Raw genomic sequence first — 26,780 nt, forward strand, 5'->3', positions numbered from 1 at the left:
ATTAGATATTCTCTCACGGCTTGTATGGGCTTGGGAACTGGTGAGCCTACTTTGCCAACCTTATTTCCCTCTTTTTCTCTTGTAGTGACATTGTCCACTTCCAGGGGTGCCTGTTTATTTGTTTGTAAATTACTGGTAATTCCATCTTTGTGAACCTGTGGTGCAGACGTTTTATCCTTTATCGGTTGCCCTAGTGATACCGATTTTGGGGAAAGAGCGGCCGGGATGTTTGGCCGGGTGGTATTAGTTGCAATTACTTCTTTAAGAGACTCCAGTTGATCACTAACCCGTTTCACTCTCTCTACTAAGGGAAGCAAGAGGGATTTCAATAGGGCATTCTAACCTTATGATAAGGATGTCCTTGCATCCAGAATCAATCTGGGTAACCTTGTACTTGGCATCCTGCTTGACCCAGATAATTAAGCCCCTCATTGGCCTACCTCTTGTAGTTCGAATTGCGGGAACAAAAAAGTTTAGGTAGCCCTGCCTAAACTGGGGGTCCACCTGCCAGGTTTCCTCGAATATAATGATCGTATAACGGTCAATGAATGCTAGCCAGTCTAAAGATAATAATTTACTCTTTAACCCTGCTATTTTCCAGGAGACTATTGAGTGAACTGACACATTAGTTAAGGGTCTCTTGGTGACCCGCAAAAGGGTGGCAGTGAGGGTGTTGGCATACAAGTTTTTATTCTTGGTTTTGGTAGTAGATCTACTGCACTGATCAATGCGGCATGGGTCTGGGCTATGGTCCTTCGCTGATTCTAGAGCCTGAATATCAGGGTATTGTTCCCCTAAAACAAGGGGACTCTTACCATCATCCCTAATTGCATCTCCATCGACTAATCTGGCCTCTGATGTAGCTATCTGGCTTATAGGAAGGCACTCGCCGGAAGATCGCTTAGCGAGTCAGTCTACCCCCTCAAGTCCTAACAGGGGTGAGAAGCGATTGGACATTGGGATATCAAAACCTTTAGCAATTAAATTTTTTTGAATAGGGGTTCCAGGGTCATTGCGATTTAGCCACCAGGGATGCTGGATAAAAATAGCTTAAGTCATACGTGGATATTTCCCACCCCCCACTTTCCAGATACCAATCCCTCATGTATGCAATGACCCTACGGTCCCTAAAGTTTATTATGATGACATCACCTTTCTTATCTTTTGGTCTTTGTCCTACCCAGCCCAGTCGTCTAACATGCAATATCTCTCGATATATAGTACAATATATAGTACAATCCCAGCGCTGGGACGCCCCCGGGCAGCCATGCGCTCTAGAAATCCAGTTTTCCTTTCATTTCATTTCATTTCATTTCATTTCTAGATTGGGTGGTAGAGGCCGGTTGTTTCGAAGCCAATATATCACCCTATTTTTGAGTCCAGGATAAGTTTCCTTTTCCCTGCTGCTAATTTAGGAACCCCAGTCAGGGCTAAAACATAGGGTGCCGCTTCTGGTGGGAGGTCTATGTGTTGTAAGGCGCCATATGTAGATTTGTTCATTAGATATTCTCTCACGGCTTGTATGGGCTTGGGAACTGGTGAGCCTACTTTGCCAACCTTATTTCCCTCTTTTTCTCTTGTAGTGACATTGTCCACTTCCAGGGGTGCCTGTTTATTTGTTTGTAAATTACTGGTAATTCCATCTTTGTGAACCTGTGGTGCAGACGTTTTATCCTTTATCGGTTGCCCTAGTGATACCGATTTTGGGGAAAGAGCGGCCGGGATGTTTGGCCGGTTGGTATTAGTTGCAATTACTTCTTTAAGAGACTCCAGTTGATCACTAACCCGTTTCACTCTCTCTACTAAGGGAAGCAAGAGGGATTTCAATAGGTGTTCTATGGCTCCCATTAATTCTAGATTTGTATTAGAAGATGTAGATGGGCAAGGGGACAGGGTATCCCTATCTTCATTATTCAAAATTAGGGTCTTGGGAGCGCCTGGGTTAATTTTAGTGGTTTTTGCACGCCTACCCTCTAGGCAGGACCCCCGGCGCTTCCTTTTTTTTCCCTGTCCTGACTTTAATGAATGGTCCACCTTCGTAGAGGAATCAGTTTTGGGTTGGGTTTCCCCCTCTGTAATAGTTATTATTGGCAATTCAGTGTGAGGGGCGTCTAAGTCGTACTCCTTACTAGAATCAGTGAGTACGTACTGATCTTGTAGTTGGAAAGGAAGACCAATCTCTCCCTCTACAGCTTTATCCAATACCTTAGGATCTGGGGTAGTAGCATTTTGAATAGGACCCAGAGAGGAGCGTTTTTTTTGTAGTAATTCTGAGGATAGCTTTCTTTCAGTTAAAACTATTTCTCTTTCCAAGGCACTAGCAGCCCTTGTAATGAACTGATTTAGAGTCCCTTGAACAGACCCACCCACCAAGGATTTCCTGCCCCCACTTGTACGGCGATTCATTTCCCTTGTAAGTAAGTGTGCTGAAATAGAATCTTTAAGGGTAACAATAAATAGTCACTTTATCGGTCAATGAATTCCAAATACAAGTCCATGGACAAGTGACCGTACCAAAGATCTTACGTGTATAGCCGTTGGTAGAGAGTTCGAAGTCAGGGGGGTGGCCCTGCCCTGCCTCCTCCTGCCCCGGACGGCCACAGACGGCCCACCCTCTGCCAGGGCTCATCCCGGCGACCTCCCGCGACGCGGGACAAGCGCAGGATCTTTAAGCGCCTCCGGGTGCGGAAGTGCGGCTGGTGGGCGGGGCAGTCCCGCACGGTGCTCTGGTCAATGTGGTCCCCCCGCACTGCGGCCGCTGAGTTGGTAGGTCGCGGCGGCGGGGGGACAGTCCGGCAATGGCGCACACACGGTGCGGGAAACAGCGGGGCCAAGAAACAATGTTCCTCCTGTCAGCGAGGGACTTCCAGGTGAGCATCAGAAGTTCAGTTTTGCAGAGTTCACCCGCTCCCCCGGAAAAAGCGCAGGATCTTTAAGCGCCTCCGGGCTCGGAAGTGCGGCTGTGGGCGGAGCAGTCCCGCACGGTGCTCTGGTCAATGTGGTCCCCCCGCACTGCGGCCGCTGAGTTGGTAGGTCGCGGCGGCGGGAGGGACAGCCAGGCAATGGGGCACACACAGCGCGGGAAACAGCGGGCCAAGAAACAAGGTTCCTCCTGTCAGCGAGGGACTTCCAGGTGAACGTCAAAAGTTCCGTTTTGCAGAGTTCACCCGCTCCCCCGGACAAGCGCAGTATCTTTAAGCGCCTCCGGGTACGGAAGTGCGGCTGGTGGGCGGGGCAGTCCCGCATGGTGCTCTGGTCAATGTGGTCCCCCGGCACTGCGGCCGCTGAGTTGGTAGGTCGCAGCGGCAGGGGGGACAGTCAGGCAATGGCGCACACACGGCGCAGGAAACAGCGGGGCCAAGAAACAAGGTTCCTCCTGTCAGCGAGGGACTTCCAGGTGAGCGTCAGAAGTTCCGTTTTGCAGAGTTCACCCGCTCCCCCGGACAAGCGCAGGATCTTTAAGCGCCTCCAGGCGCGGAAGTGCGGCTGGTGGGCGGGGCAGTCCCGCATGTTGCTCTGGTCAATGTGGTCCCCCCGCACTGCGGCCGCTGAGTTCGTAGGCCGCGGCGACGGGGGAGACAGTCAGGCAATGGCACACACACGGCGCAGGAAACAGCGGGGCCAAGAAACAAGGTTCCTCCTGTCAGCGAGGGACTTCCAGGTGACCGTCAGAAGTTCCGTTTTGCAGAGTTCACTAGGAATTTTTAATTAATCATTTAGTATTCAACAGGAAATCTGAAATCAGTTTTTCCCTGTTATCGACTAGCAATAAACTCAATGTTCACGTCTATCGGACAGAGCCGATCCAGCTAGACTTCTCAGACAACTGACAAAATGGACCTGGTAAACATATCGGGAACATCTATTGGTCCCAAAAATATGTTCCAACATCAGCAACAGAAAGTTCTTCGTAAGCACTTTCAATGCTGCCAGCAATGTTATTAAGAAATGTATTTGCAGACATTGCCACGTTATACAGTACACCCTTGACTATAGGGACCAACCTTAAGAAGACTTATTGGGCGGTATGAGTTCACATTCAAATGTAGTTTATCTTTGTTCACAAAATGGATTATCACGGACTGTTTAAAGGTAGATGCCATAGCCATTACTTCCCTAATTAAATGAAATAGATCTATCGGAAATGGAAGCAATTCTTTTGCAAAAACCCTATACACCTCAGTTTGCATTCAATCACTGCCCCTTGCCTTAGCTTTGGGTATTTTCTGCAGAACGGCTGCCACCTCTTGCACTGAAATGCGCTCTAGTAAGTTATATTTTTGATCTATGGATAACTCAAGGAGTCTAATTAAGCAAAAAACATTGTCTGAGACTGGACATAGGGACTGCTTGGGTGCTTTCATATACATTCTTGTAATGTTGGAGGAACTCTTCTGCAATTTCTTATCATCTGTCTGAATTGTATTTTAGAAAGGATTTTCAATTTTAGTAATACATTGTGAAACCTGCTTGATCGGTGTGGACCAGGCAAAAAGTCTTACTATCAACTGACTTTCTTCATGTTGTTATTGCTGATAGGTCCTAGAATTTCTAATTTCCTCAAAGGTGAACAAGTCTCTTATATGGCGCTTAGCCAATATGAGCTGCTCTTTTACCTTTGCTCTTTCATCCGACTGTACCCATACAAAGGTACCATGAGCTGAATCAAGTGCCAATTGTAGTTCCCATATTCAGGCGCTTTGCAGTGTATTCTTTTTAGATTTATACACAATCACGAGGCCACAAAATGTGGCTTTAAAGTAAGCCCGGGCTGAGTTGGCGGAGTGGCACTACGCGGAGTTCCACAGAGATGGAAAAGTACTCAGTGGAACTGCACTCTGTTCTGCTCCCATCCCCTTCCTTCGCCTCCACCCTCCCTAATTTAATTATAACAAAAAAAGGCACTTACCTGCTGTGGCGTCTCTGGGCTGCCTCATTAAATTAGGAAGGGTGGAGGAACCGGCTAAATCCGCTCTGCTATGGGATCAGTGTTTTGCCTCAACTCAGCGATCTCAACGGAGCGCAGCGTAGGCAAAATACCATAAACTCCGCTGGCAGAGCGGAGTGCTCCACCCAGGGTTACATTAAAGACCTCCCATATTGAAAAGGCTGTGGATACTTGTGATTTAATATAAAAAAGTCCTTGATAAATATGCATCTCTGTAAGCTATTCATGGCCTACCAGGATGTTTTTTTATTGAACTGCCACCTAGGTCTTGCAGTATTTATATCTTCTAACTTCAGATGAATATATACAATGGAATGATCTGAAAAAGCATTAGTCAAAATATCCATATTCCGCCACCTAAAAGTCTGTGTCACTAAGAATTAGTCGTCATGATGCAGTGTTAAATTGGCGAGAGAAGCAAGTATACTGCACCATTGCCTGGATGATTTACTCACCAAGGATCTTCCAGATAGATACTGCAAGAGGTAAGGCAGTTTTGAGTTTCAGTTGCTTTTTGATCTCAATACAGGTGTCTAGCTTTAAGTCTTGAGTGAAAATTCAAGTTGCCTCTATAGATCATGGGCCCTTCTGCCTCCATAGCGAGGTTATACAGATCCCTTCATCTAATATTGGGCCATAATAATTCACAAGATTAAAGGCAAAATCTTAAATTCGCACCGTTAACCAAATCCATTTCCCAAGCTTCTCCCTTACCACATCCCTCACCTGCCAGTCTAAAGACCTAGCCAGATATATTGCCACCACATGCGTAGCTAGTACGGCAGATGTGAAATATGCATGCAACTATGTCTTTAGTATGGTAAGCTTTGGACTATTATCCTTAAGATGAGTTACCTGTAAAAGAATTCTTTCGGAGATGAACGAAGAAAACCAGCTCAAGATGGCCTCATATTACCCCCAGGTCCCTCCGTCCTCGACACCTTCATGAACAATATGAGATATTCCATCTCGCTGACAGAAAAAAAAGAAGAAGAAGGATTGCTGGACCTACCCTCCCCCTCCCACCGGGAGTACATAAGCGTACAGTTCCCAGCAATCCCTCTGTTCTTTTTTTCTGTCATTCTGACAGGATGTTTGGTGTGTGAGGAGCATGTGCGGTCCTGCGCTGGACTTCCGTTCCCTCTGGTGGATTGCCTCTCCCTCCCTGCCGGGCTTGGGGGGAGTGGCGCGGGCTGATGTGGACGCTTCTCCGGGCCACACGTGGATGTTTGTACTGCGTGGGCTCAGCGTTTGCCCGATGGTCGCCCCTCCTGGTCTGCCGGGCTTTCTGGGGGGCATGGCCTCCTTCGTGGCTCTGGATTGGCTTGCCTGGATGACGCCTTCCGGTTTTGCCGATGCCTGTCTTCCGTCTTGAGTCGGGTCAGGCATTTCTGTTCCGGCGGTTTTCGGAGGATTTAAAAACCGGGACAGTGGGTGAGTACCGCATAGCGGTTTGTGTGCTTTTGTGGTACTTGCTGTTTTTCCAAGTGTACTATTCCTTGTGTGCCTTCTTCATTATGGGGAAATGTTCGCGGAAAAGGCGTCATAGGGAGAGGTCCTCTTCCTCTTCTTCCAGTGATTCCCGCTCTCCGTCTCCTGCCCGGTCCAGGCGCCGCGGTGGGGGTGAGGATGCGCGCTTGAAGCGCTTGATCAAGGAGACCATTTTGGAGATGGGTGATGGTGGGGCCCGCCGCAAAGGGCCGGCTTTGGATTCCTCTGTGTCTTCTGGCGATGAGTCTGCCTGGGCTGGGGACTCTGACCTTAAGGGGAAGTACATTGACAAGGACGCCCTGTATGGCATTTTGACTGGATTCCACGGGTGGGCCCTGTTGGTCCTTGTTGGATGTATGCAGGGCTTTGTGCATTTATCTTAAGCGCACGGCGGCTTTTCGTGTGACTGATTCCCTTTTTGTCTCTTTTGGGGCTGCTTCCCGTGGGCGTAGGGCGTCCTCTGTGTCTATCGGTCACTGGCTGATGCAGGTGATTTCCTTGGCCTACTCTCTTTCTGGGGCCCCTCCTCTGGTGAGTTTTCAGGGTTGTTCTACAATGGGGGTGGCGGCCTCTTGGGCTGAGGTCCGGGGTGTCCTTCTCTCTGAGATTTGTAAGGCGGCCACCTGGGCTTCTTCAAATACTTTCATCAGGCATTACCGCCTTCTCAATATACTGGGTGATGAGGGCGGTTTTGCTTTTGGGGTGTTGGGTTGTGTTCGCCCATGATTTCTGTTTTTCTCAATAAATCTCTGGGTTTCTTTGCTGTCCTGGTGGTTTGTTGTGTTTTTTTTGGATGAATGCCAGGGTTTGCTTTGGTATTTCTCATATTGTTAATGAAGGTGTCGAGGATGGAGGGACCTTGGGGTAATGTCCTATTACTTCCGGTAATCTTCATTACTCCGGGTCCCGTAGTCCTCAACACCTTCATGGGTTCCCTCCCTCCCTCCCGAACTGCCGTCCTTCATCCATGGCTTGGTATTTCAGAGGGAATTCTGGGACCTGTACGCTTATGTACTCCCAGCGGCAGGGGGAGGGTAGGTCCAGCATTCCTTCTTCTTCTTTTTTTCTGTCAGCGAGATGGAATATCTCATATTGTTCTTGACGGTGTCGAGGACTACGGGACCCAGAGTAATGAAGATTACCGGAAGTAATAGGACCATTGTAGACCACTAAACAATCTTAAAATGCCACGCTTGCAGCCCTCAGTAGCTCAGACATTTCTGCACTGCCATTTAAATACCTTGCAAAAAGTGAATATTCCTTTAGTCTTTTCACCATCCACCTTAAGTTCTCCAAACTAGGACGAACCTGCGATGGAGTTGCTTGAGTTGCTTGATTTTCTCCCAGGCTGCAGCTTCTTCTCCTTCCTCTGTAGAACCATTGCCAGACAGAATAACAGAGCGGATAATAATCCCCAGCAGAGGCAGCACGCTTCTCTTCTGCCTTGAGTTAGAGGAAGTGCTTAATGATATTTCATCATCATATCCTTTATTTCAGTTCATAATAAACCATACAAAGTAACAATATAAAATGCCAGTGCACATATACACATATAAAAATGCTGTAGGTTAAAAAATGATAAAAACAGATTGCAGTCCTTTGACAAGAAATATAAACAGTTAAAACATGTAAGATGTCCATAAAAAACCTATCTTCCTAATTCATTTTCTTTATCCACAAATACCATATCAGAAATTTACAAACAGAAAAGACAACTGGTCCACTTGTGTCTGTAATGCATATTCTAAGTGCGGTGGTGCGGTCACTGAGACCCAACATTCTACATAATGGTAATGTCAAACATTTCCGTTGCTTTTTATAGACCACAAAAAAAAATAAAACATGTTCAATGGATTCAATGGCCTCACATCTCATGGGGCACTTAGTGAAGGGAGCTAACAGTAATGTGCCCCTTAATAAAAATGTATTCTTGCAAACAGGTTTGTGACATTATCTGAATAAGGGTCGAACTCAAAACCACATTAAATAAAAGAAGCTCATTGGTTAGACTGCCCAAAGTGGCCTGCTAATTTTTTCTCCCAAGACTTGAGGCCAATAGGCCATTTTGAGCTTTCTGATGGCTTCACCAGATATATCGTTTGACCAAAATTCCTCCAAGCCCAACTTGTATTGCCATGACTTTATGTAGGCACACCACAGGATCCTATCCACACAAGACGCCTCTGGGAAACCTTGGAGCCACTCCCTATAGGGCTCCAGTTCTCTTGTGGCCAGACCCTTAGCCAATATTGTATCTGTCTTATTGCTGCACTCTGAAATAGATCCCGGATTAGGATCCTAGGCAGAATTGTTAGCAGTGATTTCAGAAAGTTATTCTCTGCTGTTTCCAACATCTCCAAATTGCAGTGACCCCAGATATCTGCTTCGTATAGGGCTGCCCCACAAGCTTGCTCCTGTAAATTTCCAAAGGGGGGCAAATGAAAAAAGATGGTGTGCTGTATGAACACCTTATAATGGACCCTGAAGATTGCTTTAACAACAGTGTGCTCTTCCTCAATTGAGCTGCGAATCTTCCAAGTAAACACCCAAGTAATGATGTTTCATTAGTCTCTACTTGTTGAGTTAGAGGCTCTACGACATCCACTGAGGCAGCTATCACCATGATAGCACTATGCACAGTGTCTCTATGAGTCAGAATTTTCTCTTTAAGAGCTGCGCAAGGTGTGTCTGTGTAGTGCGTCTTTTGGCTTTCTGGAGGGGAGGCATCGAGCCTGTTGCTGTAGAACTTGCCCCATCAGAATGTAGCTACCTTATGTTAGGGCTGCAATGGACGGTTCCCTTGCAGAGCCCCTGCCAGCATATGTGATCAGCATTTAGTTCTGTGGTGTTCAATCACTAGGTGCCACTCCATTCAACAGCACTAGACACCAGATAATGGGCTATATCTATGTGAGCTTGCCTGGAGACTCTTGGTTGGGTAGTAAAAAAGCCCACTACCCTTACTCCTCACGGCAGAGTGCTGCACTTACCGCAAAGAGAAACCTGGTGACTCTCCCACATGGACCTTGATGAATCCCAGTCTCCAAACGATCTTTGCCATGAAGTCAGGAGCACTTTACAGTACGCGTTGGCACTGGTACTGTCTTTGCGGAATAGAAGCTGCTAATCTGTAAGTTTGTTCAAAGGGTATCAAATAATATGATCGTATATGCTGACTCTTGACTCCGGCAGCCATATACCATCAGTGTACCCTCAGCATCTGCACATTCGGCTTCCTCAGCGCTCTCGCTGTTTAGGATCCAGAAGCAGAATCTTTATAGCAGGGGGAGATCCCTGGAGTGATCTAGCAGCCCACTGCCGAAGATCTTGACAGTTGTCTAAAGTTTGGGCATCACAAATCAAAATTCCAGACCAAACATTGGTTCATAAAGACCAGAATGACTTTTCTTTTTGGCCAACAGATTGATAGCTGCCAATACAAATGTTTTGATTGAACCAATAGACTATCTTCTAACCTCCAAGAAGCAGCATCAATTGTGATGTTAGATGCAGAGAAGGCATTTAATTTGGTAAATTGTGATACCTTGATTTTACTTTGGGTTAAGTTTAGGTTTCCAGATTCTATCATAAAAATGATCTGGAATCTATGTCAAGGTTCAGAGGCATGACTCATCATAATTACAAAAGTAGGTGTCTTGGTTAAAATCAGGGATGCCCAATGTAACCTATACTCTTTATTCTGTTTATTGAACACCTGTGGTTGGAATCCTTGCTCAGAATCCATTGTCCCCTTGTTAGAAACAAATTCTAAGATCAAATTGTGTGTAAATTATGTGATTTTATATCTAAAAGCTGTAATACAGCGGCCATAAATATAATCTAAGAATATACGAGGGTAGGAGGATAGAAGAGCAATCAAAGTAAAACAGAGTCCTTTTTTATGTAAAGCCTCACCTGCAGTGCTGTCTTTAAATCTGCAGTGTCAGTATATTGTACAGCATCCGATTAGCTACGCAGGGGTTATATAAACACGATTTCTGCATTATTTCAGCAGATTTATAAAACTATGCTGGATGAGGTAAAAACTTTACTTGCCAGATGGGCACTTCTTCCACTGACTTAACATTATATATACTTTGGAAAAGCCACAAAAGCCGTAAAAACTAGGAGGCTGCAACACTGCAGTTAGATCAACTGTAGCACTACTGAAACTCCCCTGGTTGAACACTTTACATAGAATTGTCACACTTGAGATATTATCTCCTGGCAAGTTGTAGGAGCACCATGTCCATTCTGCTTCGTGGGATTTTTTCCACCAAAATTTTGATTCCGTAATGCAAATGTACCATGTGTGTATGATCCAGGAAGGATGAACTCAATACACTTGATGAATAAAATTGCTGGAGCGGAAATCAATTTAAATATAAATGGTTAAACATCTCTATCACTCACCAACCAGGTTGATCCCTGCTTGGGGTATTTTTTTCTCACTTCTCTGTGACAGACCTTTGCAGTCGTTTATCAGAAGATCAAGAGCTATGCATCACATAAATTAAAATCACAATACAATTTCTAAATTCAGTCAATAACGAGAGTTAGGTGTAAGTTTTAATGGTTTTATTTTAATTTAGTAAGTTTGCCCTCTTTTATTTAATTAGTTAAATTATCAGTCAAATTACAGAATTGATCATGAAAAATATGGTTAGAACAAATATTAACAAATAATGCATTCAGAACGTCCAATAAAAGTAAGAATCCATATTATAAAGAATGACATGAAAATGGTGTTAACATATACACATAAAGAGTTCAAGTTCAAGAGGCAAGTGTGAGATAAAGCATAATGGTCAACTTCATTCAATAATGGCTAACCAGGACCACCAACTCAATAAGTCTGAGCAATGAAGCAGAATAATCAAGCAGTAGCAGGGATTAAATTCAAACGGAACCTCAGTAAAATACATCTGTGGTGTAGTTTCCCAATTCTATCTAAGTATGAGTATTCTAATGTGGGCGGAGTCCGTTGGTATAACAGTATTGTTGACTTTGCATGTTTCTTTTCCTATCTATCAAATGTTGCCTTGGCTGAAAATATTGCCTTTTCTTCCTTCTTTGTAATCTTTAGGCATGAATTAGGGTTATGAACAATTCAGCTAATCCCAGTACGGTCAAAATTAACCTTACATACTGCAACTAAGTAATTTTGTGCGTGTCATCCAGTTTCAAACAGTTTTTTATAATGGTTCAAGTTAAATTTACCATGTCCCTACGCCATATTGAATGCCCTAACAATATTGGTGCAAGCCTTATGTTGTCAGTCACATATGCTAATCCCAGTTTTAGGTGGCAGATAAAATTAGAACAGGAACTGGGAGGAACACACGTCTTTTAAAAAATCTATCCTCAAGTTTTGGAAGCCAAACTATGGGAGCGGTACCTCATACCCCTGCCCCGTAGGTTGCAGCAGGTATTGTCTTCACCCCATATATCTTTTTTATGGGTTCAAATGGTTTTGAACCCAGATTCTAGATGAAGCTGGAGATGGCTGCCATACTTCTCTCCATCACTAGGCCCCTGTTACCCACCATATTTGACCAGGACTGGCTTTTATCAAACAAAACCCCTAAGTAAGGGAAGGAATCTACCACCTCTAGTCTTCGAGACCCTATAGAAAAGTGTGGCACTCTCTCAGAGGGAGCTACCCCTGTTATGAAGACAAAAGAATAGATTCATTGACCCTTAGGTCCAATTATGTCTGATCTGTACTCTTTACTCCTTCTATGGGTGTCACCACTCCGCAACTATTGAAACTTTTGCAGGTTTAGACTTTGAATTCCTTCCACTCCTTTTCCTCTTGGCCACTGGTTGAATATTTGATTCAGATAGTGAGGGGGACTCATCTTTGAGCAAAGTCACATGGAAACTATTAGGAGGAACATAGGGAGCCTCGGGTATGGGTAAAGGTGGACCCATGATTCACATACCCTCTTCCAAAGAGAGACGGTGCTCAGTGAGCTCTATCTCTTGCTAGAGAGCATTTGCAGCCCTTGTTAAAAGAGGGTGTTAACTATCACCCCCTTCCCCCAGTTGTTCACTCGTTGCCTTTCGCTTACACATTCTTGGCAGGTGCCTTCCGACTGTAGCTGTGGACCACCTCCATTTACACAGGTCAGAGGGTGGGGCTCAGCCAGGCCTCCTTCAGGCTTGGACGGGCTTGGACGGGCCCGACCAGGCTTTGCCCTTGCCTTGGTGCTGCGTCATATTTTTATGCATGAAGGCTCCTGGAGGGTGGTGGGAAGTGTAGTCCCCCGTGACGCTGCTCAGTGTCAGGCATGGCTCACTGCCCCGCTCCAAAGTCAATTGCAGGTTTGTTTGCGGCTACACAGACCGCAGGCCTGCATCACATTTCTATGTGAGAAGTCTCCTGGAGGGTGGTGGGAAATGTAGTCCCCCGTGATGCAGCTCAGTGTCAGGCACGGCTCACTGCCTCTCACTGTAGTCAATTGCAGATTCATGTGTGGCTATCTGAAAGTCAACTTATCACAATGATGAACGTTTGATTGCTTGTCAGACTTTGGTTTTCATACACCTTTTAGAGGTTCTTGTGTTCACAATGTTTGAATGACATCTTTGAAAGCATTGTTTACTGTCCATGACTCTGTAATTGATGATCCATGATTGTATCTTTTGCAATACATTTTTTCTATACCCATGTAATAATTATTTATACAATTTCGGACATTTTTTTTTATTTTTCCTCCCATGTGGCATTCCGGATTTTTTTTTATGATATGGAACATCATGCTGATGAGCTGTTTTTATCGGCCATGTGCATCATGCACAGACAGTGGTCCTGTGTAAACTGTAGACCACTTCCATGAGATCTTTCACAAGCATGTCTTCCTTTCCCTCTTGCAGACACCACACAAGTACATCTATCCCTTGATATCTCTCTTTTAGACACCATTCAAGCGTATCTCTGCCTCGTCTTCAAACAGTGGTTGGTGCTCCAGTCTTTACTCTCCCCCAAAATTGCTCTCCAACTACAATACAAAAGAGCATACACACCCAGACATTAATGCTCTAGCTCTTCGCCCTGCAGGGTATCTAGCATCTGCTGACTTATCTGTTGCACAAGTTCCCGCAATGTTCAAGTCAATTCACTGGCACACATAGGTAAGGACATGTAGTCTCTCCTCGCTACATTTGAAATTATTCTACTTCACTTGTTTCTTTCTTTACAGTGATACCTGAGCTAATTTATTTTCATTGAACTCAAAGCAAAATCGGCTTGTACCCTTCTTTTGGTCACCATATTCTGGCTAATCCTATGTACTCCGGCACACGCTGTTCCTATTAGGTCATTACTACGAAAGTGCGTTTGACTTCTAAGCATGTATTATTTGATCACAAATAATTGATTGACAATGACCTTTGGACACTCTATTATTTACAATTATTTGTTCAATATGCCTGGTGTGCTGGTCCATTTCACCACCTTATTGTTGCAAGGATTTCTCAATTTTTTAGCAATAGACTTGCATGGTTTATGGGAATGCCTGCATGTGATTTCTGCATTGTGCAAAAGTACATTGGAAAACTATGGGTTAACATGATTTGCTATGTGCAACTTTTTGTTCAACAAACAAATCTCCATTATGCATGATTAAGAACCATGCTGGTGTCTTTCAGCATTCCTTTTTCCTTCGTCATTCGTCAATGCCCTACTCCTCTGTTTTCTTGCAAGTCTTCAAGTATGCCCTAACTCGGTGGTTACACAAGAGATATTATTTTACTATGTCCCGAGATTAAAATATCTGGTTTTTAGGTCATGATGACTGGTTGTTGGAATGCATGCTCAATTCGCACCAGAACTCTATAGCCAGGTAAGCTCCTGCATTCTTCCTGGCTTACAAACTTCACTCAGTCCCATGTACTGTGGGTACTGATAGTTCTCATACTTCTTCTCGGTTGCTACCTGCTTTTCTGTCCAGAGGTAGACCCTGTTGCAATCATGATGCTGAGTTCGAAACATTCAGTCAACCAAGAAAATCTTACGCAGTGTAAGATAAATCCCGAATTCTCACAAAACGTTGACAGCGCGTTAAATGATGTAGAATCAAAAGGTAACTTCCAATGCTTTTTGAAACGTAAATGGTTTAATTTGAACCAATCTTCAAAAGCTCAAAAAGCGTAAATAAACGTTGAGTACATTCAAAGTAAAGTCACTGCATTATTGCGATTTCTTAAGCAATTCCATATATACACGTTATTCATAAATGCATCCCCTATGCATTTCGAGCGATGCTCTTCATTAGGGGGAGTATCTGTGAAAAAAATAAAAAGGATACAGAGGATATAGCGCGAGGTCGGGGCTGAGAATATCAAAAACTGAAATTGCATGCTACTCTAAAAAAAGGAAAGACTATGCCATGTTAGTTGGGGCGTGCTGCTACCCGAGTACAATAATAACGTGAATACAATGGTGTAGGTGCACATGCTGAATAACTTAGATGCGTACCGAAAAACGACACGTGCTCGCAGAGTGGCGTGGGTAACTAACTAACTCAGGGGCATATTACCAAGCATAAGCGATAATTATCGCTATGCTTGGTTAGCGGCAATAATTTTATTGCCGTGCTTCGCCTATTTTTATCGCTTAGGAGCCTTGCTATTATCAAGGTTTATCTCCTAAGCGATAAAAATCGGCCGAAATGCATGAATATCGCTGAAAAGTCAGCGATATTCATGCATTACCGAGCTAATGCTCTTAGCCATGTTATCCCCCTACCATTGGATAACATGGCTAAGAACTGCTCAGGGCAGGCGTTAGTTTTTAGGGATATTTGTGCTTTGCGCGAATATTTCCAAAAGTTGGTAATCGGAGATAGCGATGTTAGCGATTGTTTTCAGTCGCTAACATCTTGGCACGCCCACTTTGCATGTCATTAGCGATAATTATCGCTGACATGCTAAGTGGGCCCCTAAATGCCTGCTATCACCTACAAGCTGTCGCTAACTGGTGTTAGCGACAGCTTGGTAATAGGGCGATGAAATTATCGCCGCATTAGAGAGAAAAAGTCCAGCTAATGCACCGATAATGGCCCTTGGTAATATGCCCCTCAGTGAGTTAGAGAACATGAAGGTGACCACGAATCCCAAAAGCAAAATGTGAATAGTGAGAAAACGGCGTAGCCTTGAAGCGTGTTAATATGCATGATACACGACAAGGCGAATATCAAAACCGGGACAAATTCAGCATATTTATTTGACGCCAGGTCAGATCCAGATCAGTGATAGATGCTAGATCTAGAACCCATCTTGTCTTCCCCTATTTCCTCCACTGATGACATTAATGGGCCCTATTGCTAAAGACCCAGATCACAAAACATTTTTCAATGGTGCTAATTCATTTCCTTGGTGGTAAATTAAGCCATTGGTTGCCCCATATATGTTTTACCATTGTATTATGACACCGGGATTCTGGAGGTAGCAACGTGTGACAAGAATGTTTGTGCATGTTTATTGTGTGGCATCTTGTGGTTGGTGGTCATGTGTTCTGATGTCCTAACACTACTTTATTTTTGTGCTGCATTATTGCATTGAAAGTTTGCTGTGTTGTACTGCGGTCTTGGTGTTGCCTTCTGTTTTGACAATCTTGTTGTGATATGACAGAATCTGTTTTAAGTGTGTTTTTTATATTGGTTTGTGTCTATTAATTTATGTTCAGTTGTTTACTTAGATATATCAATACAGTAGCATAACACAAAGCCAAAAAAATAAATAGGCAAGCGACCCTTGCAGCAACATTCTGTTTGATGAACAGTTAAGAAGGCACAGGCCTTTAAATGTTACACTGCAAACAAGTATTCTTTTCCTGTATCACTGCCTTCACAAATCTGCTATTATGATATGGCGGTAAAAGGTATTTGCTACTAACACTACCTTCTTTATCACCAAGGTCATGTTCTTGCACAAGTCAAAACTGCTTTGTGATCTGGAACCATGTCAATTTCTCTTTTATCTTGTCACCTCTGTTTCTATTTCCTGTATAAGTAGCCCGCATGTTGTTCTCCATGTCACTGTACCTGAAATGAATAAAACCCCATTATATGCCTTGTTCCCTCTCATCGCACATTCACAAAGTCCACTTTCTGCATTGCTTTACTCCACCACTCCCACACCCCACTAATTCGCCACTTACTTAAAGCTTTTTAGCTACTGGACTGTATATCTGCCTCCAGTCTGTCATCCGTTTCCCATCTCCCATGCAGCTTTCAGAGTATCCGTCTGATATCCCACCTACATCTGCTTCTTCTGGTTTTCACCACTGTCTAATCAGTGATTTTCTGACTTTTTTAGGGACCACCTGGCTCAGTGAAATTGTGGACATGATCTACCAGGATGGAGATGCCAAGAAGTGCAGCAGAGATACAATTTTCAACCGGGTTCCCTACCTGGAAATGTGCTCTCCAGGAATGCCACCAGGTACAGACATTTATGACTAATGTAAAGAAAAGTAAATAGGTCGATCACTGACTCAGAGTCAGAGTCAAAAATACTTTATTCGATTATTTTAAAATCATAAAAGTATACTACACACACATTTATAAAAGAATACACATACATACACAAACATACACAAATCAATGATACAATACAATTACAGGCAATTGTTAAAAACGGTTAAAAACGGTTAAGAACAATTGTGTGGGAAAAAGTCAGAAACAATTAAAGCATTAGAAATAATTCATGTACCCAAAAAACCATCAGATTAGATATATAGGTAGTTTCATTACCATGTTACTTCATCCTGAAAGCCTGAACACAACAGGGAGCAAAAATGAACAACACATGATGGAAAAAGTTAATCTAAACCTTGGCTATTCCATAATACATTCCGTCATTGAAGTATTCAGTAATCTATGCCGTTTGGCGCGCATCGCTGCTACCAAAAAGTTGGCAACCCCAAACATCACGATAGGGGTCTCCATGAGTTGTAGGAACAACAATGCGGGTTTCACTTGCTTAAATCCCTTGTCCCTCAGAAGTGGTAAAATATATTTTTTCCTTCCCTCAACAAAAAAGGGACAAAAAAATACAAAGTGTGTCAAGTCTTGATCAGTGTAGGCATCACATTTACAAGGAGCATTATCCCTAGGCTTATTCCATTTCAGATATTCACCCAATAGGAGATGCATCTGGTTAAAACGGAATTTCGTCAGTAGCCACCGATGATATGGCCTATTCACTACCATCAAATAAGGCTGAATGGTCATGGTTGACATTACTGTGTAGTGTGCCCTTACTGTAGTTTTCTCGATTTCCTGGGCTTCACGATGGGTGTTTCTATAGTTCATAAATTGGACGTTAATCCATGTGACATTGTCTTTACACAGCCTTTCCGGGTTACAATACAATTCCGGGTGGCCCAATTGTGTAACTACGGATTTGATGTGTTTCAGCCATTTTATGTCTTTGACTCTATCTCTCCCCATACAGTCGCTGATAATTTTACGATTTAAAGTCAGACTAGGATTCATCCATAATTTCACCCAGAGGAGTAGTGGGGCCAGGTTAAGGGCATCCTCGATATGTCCTTGCCCTAATTCCGAAAGGACAGAAAAAGAGGGTGTGGACTGTGGTAGACCCAATAGAGAACGCATGGACTTGTTCTCTTCTTTCTGTATTGGGGCAAGATCCTTATATCCCCAAATCCCAGCCCCATATCTAGCCAGAGCCAGGGTTTTGGCTCTATACAGGGAAAGTATGGCTTCAGTAGGTTTCCCTCCCAGTCTCTTTGCGAAGCTCAATATGGCTGCAAATGACCTTCGTACAGCCATCGCTTTATTAGCAATCTGGGGGGTCCAGGTGCCCAAGTCATCGAAAATTACACCAAGGTATGTAAATGTTTTAACTTTAGACAATATCACACCATTACATCGCAAGGTTTTTGTAGTTTTCTTTCCTTTCCCAATTGACATAACGTGAGACTTTTCCATATTTACTACCAGATCTAATTTCTGCATAAAGGCCCCAAAAGAGTCAAGGAGCAACTGTAATCCAATTGGGGTTCTGGAAATGAGGACCGTGTCGTCGGCATACATCAGTACGGGCAGAGGGGACCCACCCATGCTAGGTATATCTGGTGTAGCAGTTGATAAAACTGAATACAGTGAATTGATATACAATGAAAACAACATGGGGGCTAAAATGCACCCCTGTCTAACCCCTCTAGCTGATCTAAACCCAGCGGTGCATTTACCATCTATTGTCATACGCACTGATGCAGTCAGATCACTGTGCAGGTAGGCTAGGAAATTCGATCACTAACTCTCCTAGCAAGGGAGAAGAGATGCTGCAACTAAACAAAAGGCAAAACTATTGGTTTCAGACTTTCCAACTCATAAGGTCCCACATTGTGTCACATCAGGTCTCCAGTTAAGAGTCAATAACACGTGGTGAAACGCCAAGTGAACTACAAACCCCTGCAAAGATGGGTTAATGAGCTCTTGTTTGGAGGCTTTCCACAGCTGATGTCCATTCCTGGGTGTGAAACCTCCTCAGGACATCAGTGGCAGCCTCAGAAGTTTTTGTGTTTCATTTTGGCAGAGGGGCAAGTACAAGTGCTTTAGGGTGTGCTCAGCACAGAGCCCCACATCCTACAATGCCTCTCGTCACATGGAGAAAAGTTATCAGGAGTTGGCAGGTTTGTGGTTTAGTCACTTCTTGTTTACATCACACATACTCATGTGCTAGCTGAGACGTGCAAAGGGAGACTATGTTTTAAAAATGCTACAAACTGCTAAAATAGCAAAATAAAATAAAAATTGAATTGCAAGCTGATGCAGGGCATTTCTATAGTCAGAAGAGTTGCTGGGTATTTAACATCTGGGTTCAGAGCTGACTTTTGCTTCCCTGTTCTTTACATCATTATCCCTGAAGACATTTTGTGCCACATGTATAAAGATAATTGTTTGCGATTACCAACTAGCAAATTATTGCGATTCGATATTTGATAATCGCAAACACCAATGTACAAATGTGTCTTTGACACATTTTGTGATTCCAAGTGAGTCAAAAATAGACCTACCTCATGAATATTATTGAGGTAGATCTCAGTTTGTGACCCATTGGGAATCGCTAAAATCACAGGGATGGTGGCCTACTGGGGTCAGCAGACCTCCAAGTGTATGATTGCTTTGATTGACAGAGAGGTTGCTGGACCCCAGTTGCTCTGTTATTTGCCCTCACCTTATCGTCATGCACTGAGTAGCGCTGTTCTGACTCCTCACTTCTGGACCCCTGATGACGGGCTATTTAAACAGCCCCTCTGTGCGTCCACGTAGCTAGAATGCGGATGCTTCGATTGCAACTATTCATTGCGCTCACATTTGCGTTCCTTGTAGGCACTAGTGTGCCGGTTTTAAAGGAGGTGCCAGGCTCTTGGCGCTATATTGGAAAGGCTGCTGCCTCCATTGTTAATAATTTTATGTGTTGAGTTTCACCCTTAAATTTGAGTTGCTTTGTTTTACCAGAACGGATTGTTCTTCACGGGAGCCAGGAAACAGAGGGATTGCTGGACCCCAGTTGCTCTATTATTTGTCCTCACCGTATTGTTGTGCGCTGAGTTGCACTGTTCTCCTCACTCCTGAACGCACCCCCTTGATGACGGGCTATTTAAACAGACACTTGCAGGGACATATTTACAATAACTGGTGCATCCCTGCAAATCAGCAGGGATGCGCCAGTTATTGTGTGCCACAGCTCCGCCATTATGGATGTGCCGCATTTACAATGCGGCGCACCATGGGGCAAAAACCGCAGAGATGCGTGACGCATTGCTGGAGTTGCATCGCAAGCGCGACGCAGCTCCAGAAATGCTCTGGGGGCCCTATCTAGTTAATGCTGGGTCAATCCTTACGCCTGCTTCAAGCAGTCTTAGGGTTTTGACGCAGTATGGGCCTAAAAGTGACTGAGTGAAATCTTGTCACGTCTGACCTTTGGTTCTTCACTATTCAAGACAGACACTCTTTGACTCTTGAACAGCCGACACAAGTCTTTCACATACACCCTGCTTAATGAAAGGTTGATAATTTAACATAATTTGGATTTTGCTGAGTTTTTAGGGGCATAGAAACCAGATTTTTACCTTTGTCACTGAAACCTAGGCAGACCTAGCATCTGGTCAAGACCTGGTTAAGACGATCCTGGCAGAGTACTCGATTTTTAGAGCTGATAGAGCAGGTAAGCGAGTGGGTGGGCTGGCATTTGTTTTTATGGTGCCTTTCTAAGGCTTACTCCCTGGGACAGTCAAAGCACTTCCCGCCAGATCAGGAAAAAACTAAGCTGTCGGACAGTCCGCAGAAGGCTTTGGCAGTGTGGCAGCCGCGCGTTGGCATGACGGCCTGCTGCCACACCGCCAAAGTTTTAATCAGGCACTTAGTTCCTGTATGGGACAGATAGACAACTGAAAGAAGGTCAATTGCTTAAAACTTAACTCCGGGAAAACGGAGGTCCTTCTTCTAGGCAAAGACACCTGTTTTCTGGTCACCAATCTGGTGGCCTCAGTAAATGGGCTAATTGCCCTTGCCTGTGAGGAAATTCAGAAATGTGGGTATTGTCTTTGATAGTAAATCAAACTATGAAGATCAGGTCCATTCCTTAGTTTCATCTATATTCTTCATCCTGGGAATAATGAGAAGGGTCTGTCTTTACATTTCATCTGACCTTCCAAAAACTATTGTGACAGCATTGGCCTTGTCCAAATTAGATTATGGCAATGCTCTATTTCAGAATAATAAAAAAAAGATTCCTCCACAAACTACAGATGCTGCAAAATGCATCAGTAAACAAACCGATAAGAGGAGGGTACTAGGGAGAATTTTTAAAGACCATAAACAGTTACATTCCCTATTACTATTACCCACAAAACACTGAGTAACTGTAGGTCTAGGACATAAAGTGTAGAGGAACGTCTGACCACTGACCTAATCTTCAGTCAAGGTGTTGTGAAAAGAATCAACACCTCCAATGCATGATACTTCTTCAGATGAAAAAGTACCCATCAGTCATCTCTCGGTTCCGCCCTTGTCATCATTTGGGACTCCTTTCACCAAGGAGAGACGCCCGGAGTACCGACGGGAAGGTAAGTGTGCATCCTTTCTATCTACTTGATTCAGATCAGAGTCCTCATGTAGATCCGGGCATTGCGATCATGATCGGCCTGTATACACGCGACCAGTAACGGCGGCTACAACCGCCTTAGACATGTACGAGAGACGATAATTTTTGGTTTGCTAATATCTGATTTGTGTCGTATTTCAATATCGGGACACTATGGCATGAGTGTCTTAATGACCAGTGAATGTGGACGCTTCAGCCTTAGTCATTACCTTCTTAGATATCGATAAATCGGGCCATCAGTGTGACTGTGTGGAGATACGTGAGTTGTGTCATCATCAAAATGCATCAGCAAAGCTTCTTTTGGGAATTCTCAAGTATCAATCTGTGCCTAGGGCCCTGGACAAGCTGCACTGGCTTCCAGTAGAAAAAAAGAGTTTATTTGAAGGCCTAATGCACAGCCTTTAAGGCATTACATTATGTTGGCACAGACTATCTGCAGCACAGATTTACATGGTACAGCCCGTCAAGGAAACTGAGATCATCCACAACTAAGTTTCTGGTGATTCCCAAGTTTAAACGAGCCTCATGGGGAGATAGAAGTTTTATTTTGGCAACTGCAAAATTGAGGAACTCTCTCCCCATGTCCCGAAGGAAATCTCTTGAAACTTGGCTTGTAGCAATTAGGGTAGCATCTCCCTCCTAAAGACAGAAGCAGCGCCAAGATGCCTGAGGGCATTCATGTGCTTTGCAAAAACCTGACTCAAATCTTTTAAATGAAGCAATCTTTTTTTTTTTAAATGCAGCCTGCTTTCCTTAAAGGAAAATGGGATGCTTTTTAAAAAGAAAATGACAAGTTTTGCTTTCTTTTTATAAGAGTGGACAGTGGTCCATGGGCCCATTGCCTGTTCTTAAAATATTTTTACAAGCATTCACAGGGGAAGGGGCTCCTTTGGGATTCCCTTCCCATTTGTAAATGGATTACTACCTACTTGAAGTAGATAGTAAAATGCAAATGTTTTGAGACCGCATTTCGATTGCACAACATTCAGACATACCTCTGCGATTCAGTATTAGGAACGGATGCCCTAAACACCCCCCCCCTCCTAATATCAAATCGCAAACCCAATTTGCGATATGGTAATAGGTTACCGAATCACAATGAGGGCTTTGTACATGTTAAAAGGTTTTTTATGTGTTTGCAAAGGGGCAGATTCTGTGAAGAGGCCCATTTGTGACCACAAAAAGCCTTTGCACATGTGGGTCCTTGTCTCTTCTCACTGCTTTGTCTCTGTCATGTACAAAAGTGGTTTAGCTAGAGATTCTCCTTTTCCTGGGGCCCCTGTTCTTCTGGCCTATATATATGCATATATGTATATGTTTTATATATAGCATGAACCTATCCGAGAGGCAGCAAAGTGCTGGAAAGGGTCAAATGTAAACACACAAACATGAATGGTTTAAGGGGAAGGGTAGGTGGGTTTGGAGGAGGTCAGTGGAATTGTTACTGCAACACAGTGTACGTCTCTTTTCTGATGTGTCTGATGCAACAACAAAGTGATGGACAAAAGTTTGAATTAGTCTCAGCCACTGACAATCGCTCTGAGCCAGACCATTATTTTTCACCCCCTATGTTGCTCTAGACAGAGACCAGCTATATGCAAATCAGACTTGGTCCTGCTCGGTTAGGTCCAATCCAGTTCCAACTGCCAGACGATAATAAATACTGCTAGCCAGGGGCACTATGATCGCTCCAAAGGTTTCAGAATTAAGATTTCAAGCCATAAATTGCAGGTAACATCACAGAAATGTGAGTTATTTGGTAAAAGCATGAAACCTCTTTATCCACCAGATGGCAGCAGAGCACTTTTTATTAAGAGTGCATAACTGAATCTATACTAATATAATAAAGAGATAGCCCAAACCTTTGAGGCAGGGAATCTCAGAAACCACAGCACCAATCACAACACCCAATACAGCGTTGCAAAGGGCAGTTGCAGCAGAAGGACATATGCTATGCAGACGCCCACCATATACATTTAAAAGGTAAAAGAACCGTGCTGGCAAAGTAGTCCCTTGTGGGCGTGTCTGCGTTGTGCTGTGGGCTTGTGCTGGGGGCGTGCCAAAGCTGGGGCCGTGTGTGGTACGTTACGCTCTTCCAGCCATGTCTCATATCATGTGCTAATCCCACCCTGCTCCCTTTAAATACCCCTGCACCCCATAATCATAACCCACCCTTACTCCTTAAAATACTCCATGACCCTTAAAAACTAACCCATCTTAACCCTATAAATATACCCTGTAGCCCAAAACCCAAACCTATCCCTAAACTCTAAAAATACCCCTGTACCACAAAACCCAAACCTAGCCCTGAACCCTATAAATACCCCTGTACCTCAAAACCCAAACCTACCCCTGAACCCTAAAAATACCCCTGTACCCCCAAAACCCAAACCTAGCCCTGAACCCTAAAAATACTACTGTACCCCAAAACCACCCCTGAACCCTAAAATACCCCTCTACCCCAAAACCCAAACTTAGCCCTGAACCCTTAAAATACCCCTGTACCCCAAAACCCAAACCTACCCCTGAACCCTAAAAATACCTCTGTGCCCCAAAACCCAAACCTAGCCCTGAACCCTAAAAATAACCCTGTACCCCAAAACCCAAACCTACCCCTGAACGCTAAAATACCCCTGTACCCCAAAACCCAAACCTAGCACTGAACCCTAAAAATACCCCTGTCCCTCAAAACCCAAACCTAGCTGTGAACCCTTAAAATACTCCTGTACCCCAAAACCCAAACCTACCCCTGAACCCTAAAAATACCCCTATACCCCAAAACCCATACCTATCCCTAAACCCTAAAACCACCCCTGTACCCCATAACCCAAAACTATATCTGAACCCTTAAAATACCCAAACACCCCAAAACATATACCTCAGTACCCCAAAACATATACCCCTATACCCATACTTACCTTATCCAAACATCTTTAAAAAACATGCTTTTACCATTGATGCATTTACAACGAATTTCGTTTTAAATGTATGCGTGGTAAAAGCATATAAAATGTAATGCCATGTGTTATAACGGCATTGCGGAGTCATGGTACTTTCATAATGAAAGTATGCGGAGTGATGGTATGTGGAAAGAAAGTTGCGGAATAATGGGTGTTTACCCTACCCCGGTAAGTACATTGGTGGCACAGCGGACCACATCTCCAGCAACATACTCATATTTTTTCACCACCCATTTGAAAAATGCACAGGTCTCTCTCATTGATGGCTAGCACCGACATACACTTTTAGACACACCTCCCGCCGCAAGTTCTAGAATTGCGAACTTTAGAGCTGGGGAGCTACGTTCGAATCTCGGCATCAGCTCAACATCCTGTGATTCCAGGCAAATCTCTTTGTCTCCCTGTGCCTACCACAAATGAATGTGTTCTTCTGTAATGTAAATTGTGCTCATGCCATGTTGTCAAGTTCGCGCTATATAATATTGCAAGGAAAAATAAAGCAGGGAAACTCGAGTTCACACACTACTGAACGCGCACTCTTAAGTCCATCAGCAGTGCACTGTGAATCGGAGCGTTTCACAGGCCTGTCACAGATAAGAAATGCTATCGAAACGAAATCCTACAAAACAATATACTATTGGCCGGCAGCAATTCATACCCGGACAACGTCGGGACGGGCTGCTTGTACTTTGATATTCTCAAAAGCTACATCGTGTTCCTTCACACAAACAAAAGACACACCTTTCCTAAGAAGTTGCCTCAAAGACTCTACATCAATATTATAGGTAAGCATCATTTTTAATAGTCTTCCTTCAGATTCGTTTGGCACAGATTGCAACACCTCACATTAGTGGGATTTACAGGAATTAACAAGCTGGAAATTGACTAGCTGCTGCCTCGAGGCAGAAAATTATCTCTGTGTACTTGTTTCTGACAAATTTAATTCACATTGTTTTCGCTTCTTGATTAGTATTAATCTTCGTTTGGAAATAAAATATTCCACGTAATGTGTCAGGTATCCAGGGGCATATTATCAAGGGGGGTATCTGCGCTTTTTTGGCTTTTAAAGCCAAGAAAGCGGAGATAAAATTATCTCCCTATTACCTAGCTGTCGCTAACACCAGTTAGCGACAGCTAGTAGGAGATAGCGACCATCTTGGGCCCTGCTTTGCATGTCAGTGATATTTATCACTAATGACATGCAAAGTGGGCGTGCCAAGATGTTAGCGACTGGAAACAGTCGCTAACATCGTTATCTCCTATTACCTACTTTTGGAGATATTCGCGCTAAGCGCGAATATCTCCAAAAGCTAACACCTGCCCCTGAGCAGTTCTTAGCCATGTTATCCAATGGTAGGTGGATAACATGGCTAAGAGCATTAGCTCGGTAATGCATGAATATCGCTGCCTTTACAGCGATATTCATGCATTTCGGCCGATTTTTATCGCTTAGGAGATAAACCTTGATAATAGCAAGGCTCCTAAGCGATAAAAATCACCGCAGCTCGGCGATAAAAATATCGCCGCTAAACCAACATAGCGATAATTATCGCTAGTTGTTGGTAATATGCCCCACAGTCTCCGAACTCCCTATTAGTTGCAACATACTAATATTCCTGTGCAAGTTGGCTTTTGGTACTGGATTCTAGGAGTAAAGTGCCGAGACCAAGTTGCACAAAAATACAAAGGTACACAGTGTATATAGGCACCCCTTAATTAGAGGGATGGGAGTGATAGGAGGAGTGCTGGGAGGCAGGCTGTACAAAGGGACATTATACTGAAGACCGTAAAGTCTGTGACAGGTCTGTGGAAAGGTACTGCATGCATTGGCAAGCAGGCAGCGTTATAGGAAGATAATCAAGTCAAGGGCAGCACAGGGAGAATTAGACAAATGTTTCAAGGGTGTGTGATAAACAATGCTTAGGGTATATGCGCTATTCCTTCTAATATGCATTTTGCTGGATTATGCTGGATCAGTTGTTGGGTGTTAATTCGAATAAATATATTATTTACATTAGCAGCATAACGCTTGTTTATTTTATAACGCAAAGGTGTGTGCTGTTTCGGGATGAGGGTCTGGATTGTGGTTCCTCTTATGTACCATGCAAAAGCTTCTCTGGTTGGTCTGTTTTTGGAACATCTCCATCTTCAATTTCCTTTCATTTTTACACAAAGGAGGAGGTGGGAATTGCCGCCTTCTCATACAGTTGGGTGAGCTGGTTGTTTTAGAAGGC

General features: G+C 43.8%; 1 protein-coding gene across 5 annotated transcripts in view; it reads left to right on the top strand.

The window, feature by feature from the left end:
- The window catches only part of LOC147705711 (sulfotransferase 1 family member D1-like), a 517,747-nt gene that overhangs the window by 393,637 nt on the left and 97,330 nt on the right, over nucleotides 1–26,780 (top strand). For all 5 annotated transcript variants that reach the window (XM_086932132.1, XM_086932133.1, XM_086932134.1 and 2 more), the window contains one exon: nucleotides 16,763–16,888. In XM_086932132.1, coding sequence (XP_086788258.1) covers nucleotides 16,763–16,888 — 126 coding nt within the window. The remainder of the gene's footprint in view (nucleotides 1–16,762; nucleotides 16,889–26,780) is intronic.

Source organism: Lissotriton vulgaris, chromosome 7, assembly GCF_964263255.1.
Source record: "Lissotriton vulgaris chromosome 7, aLisVul1.2, whole genome shotgun sequence".
NCBI lineage: Eukaryota > Metazoa > Chordata > Amphibia > Caudata > Salamandridae > Lissotriton > Lissotriton vulgaris.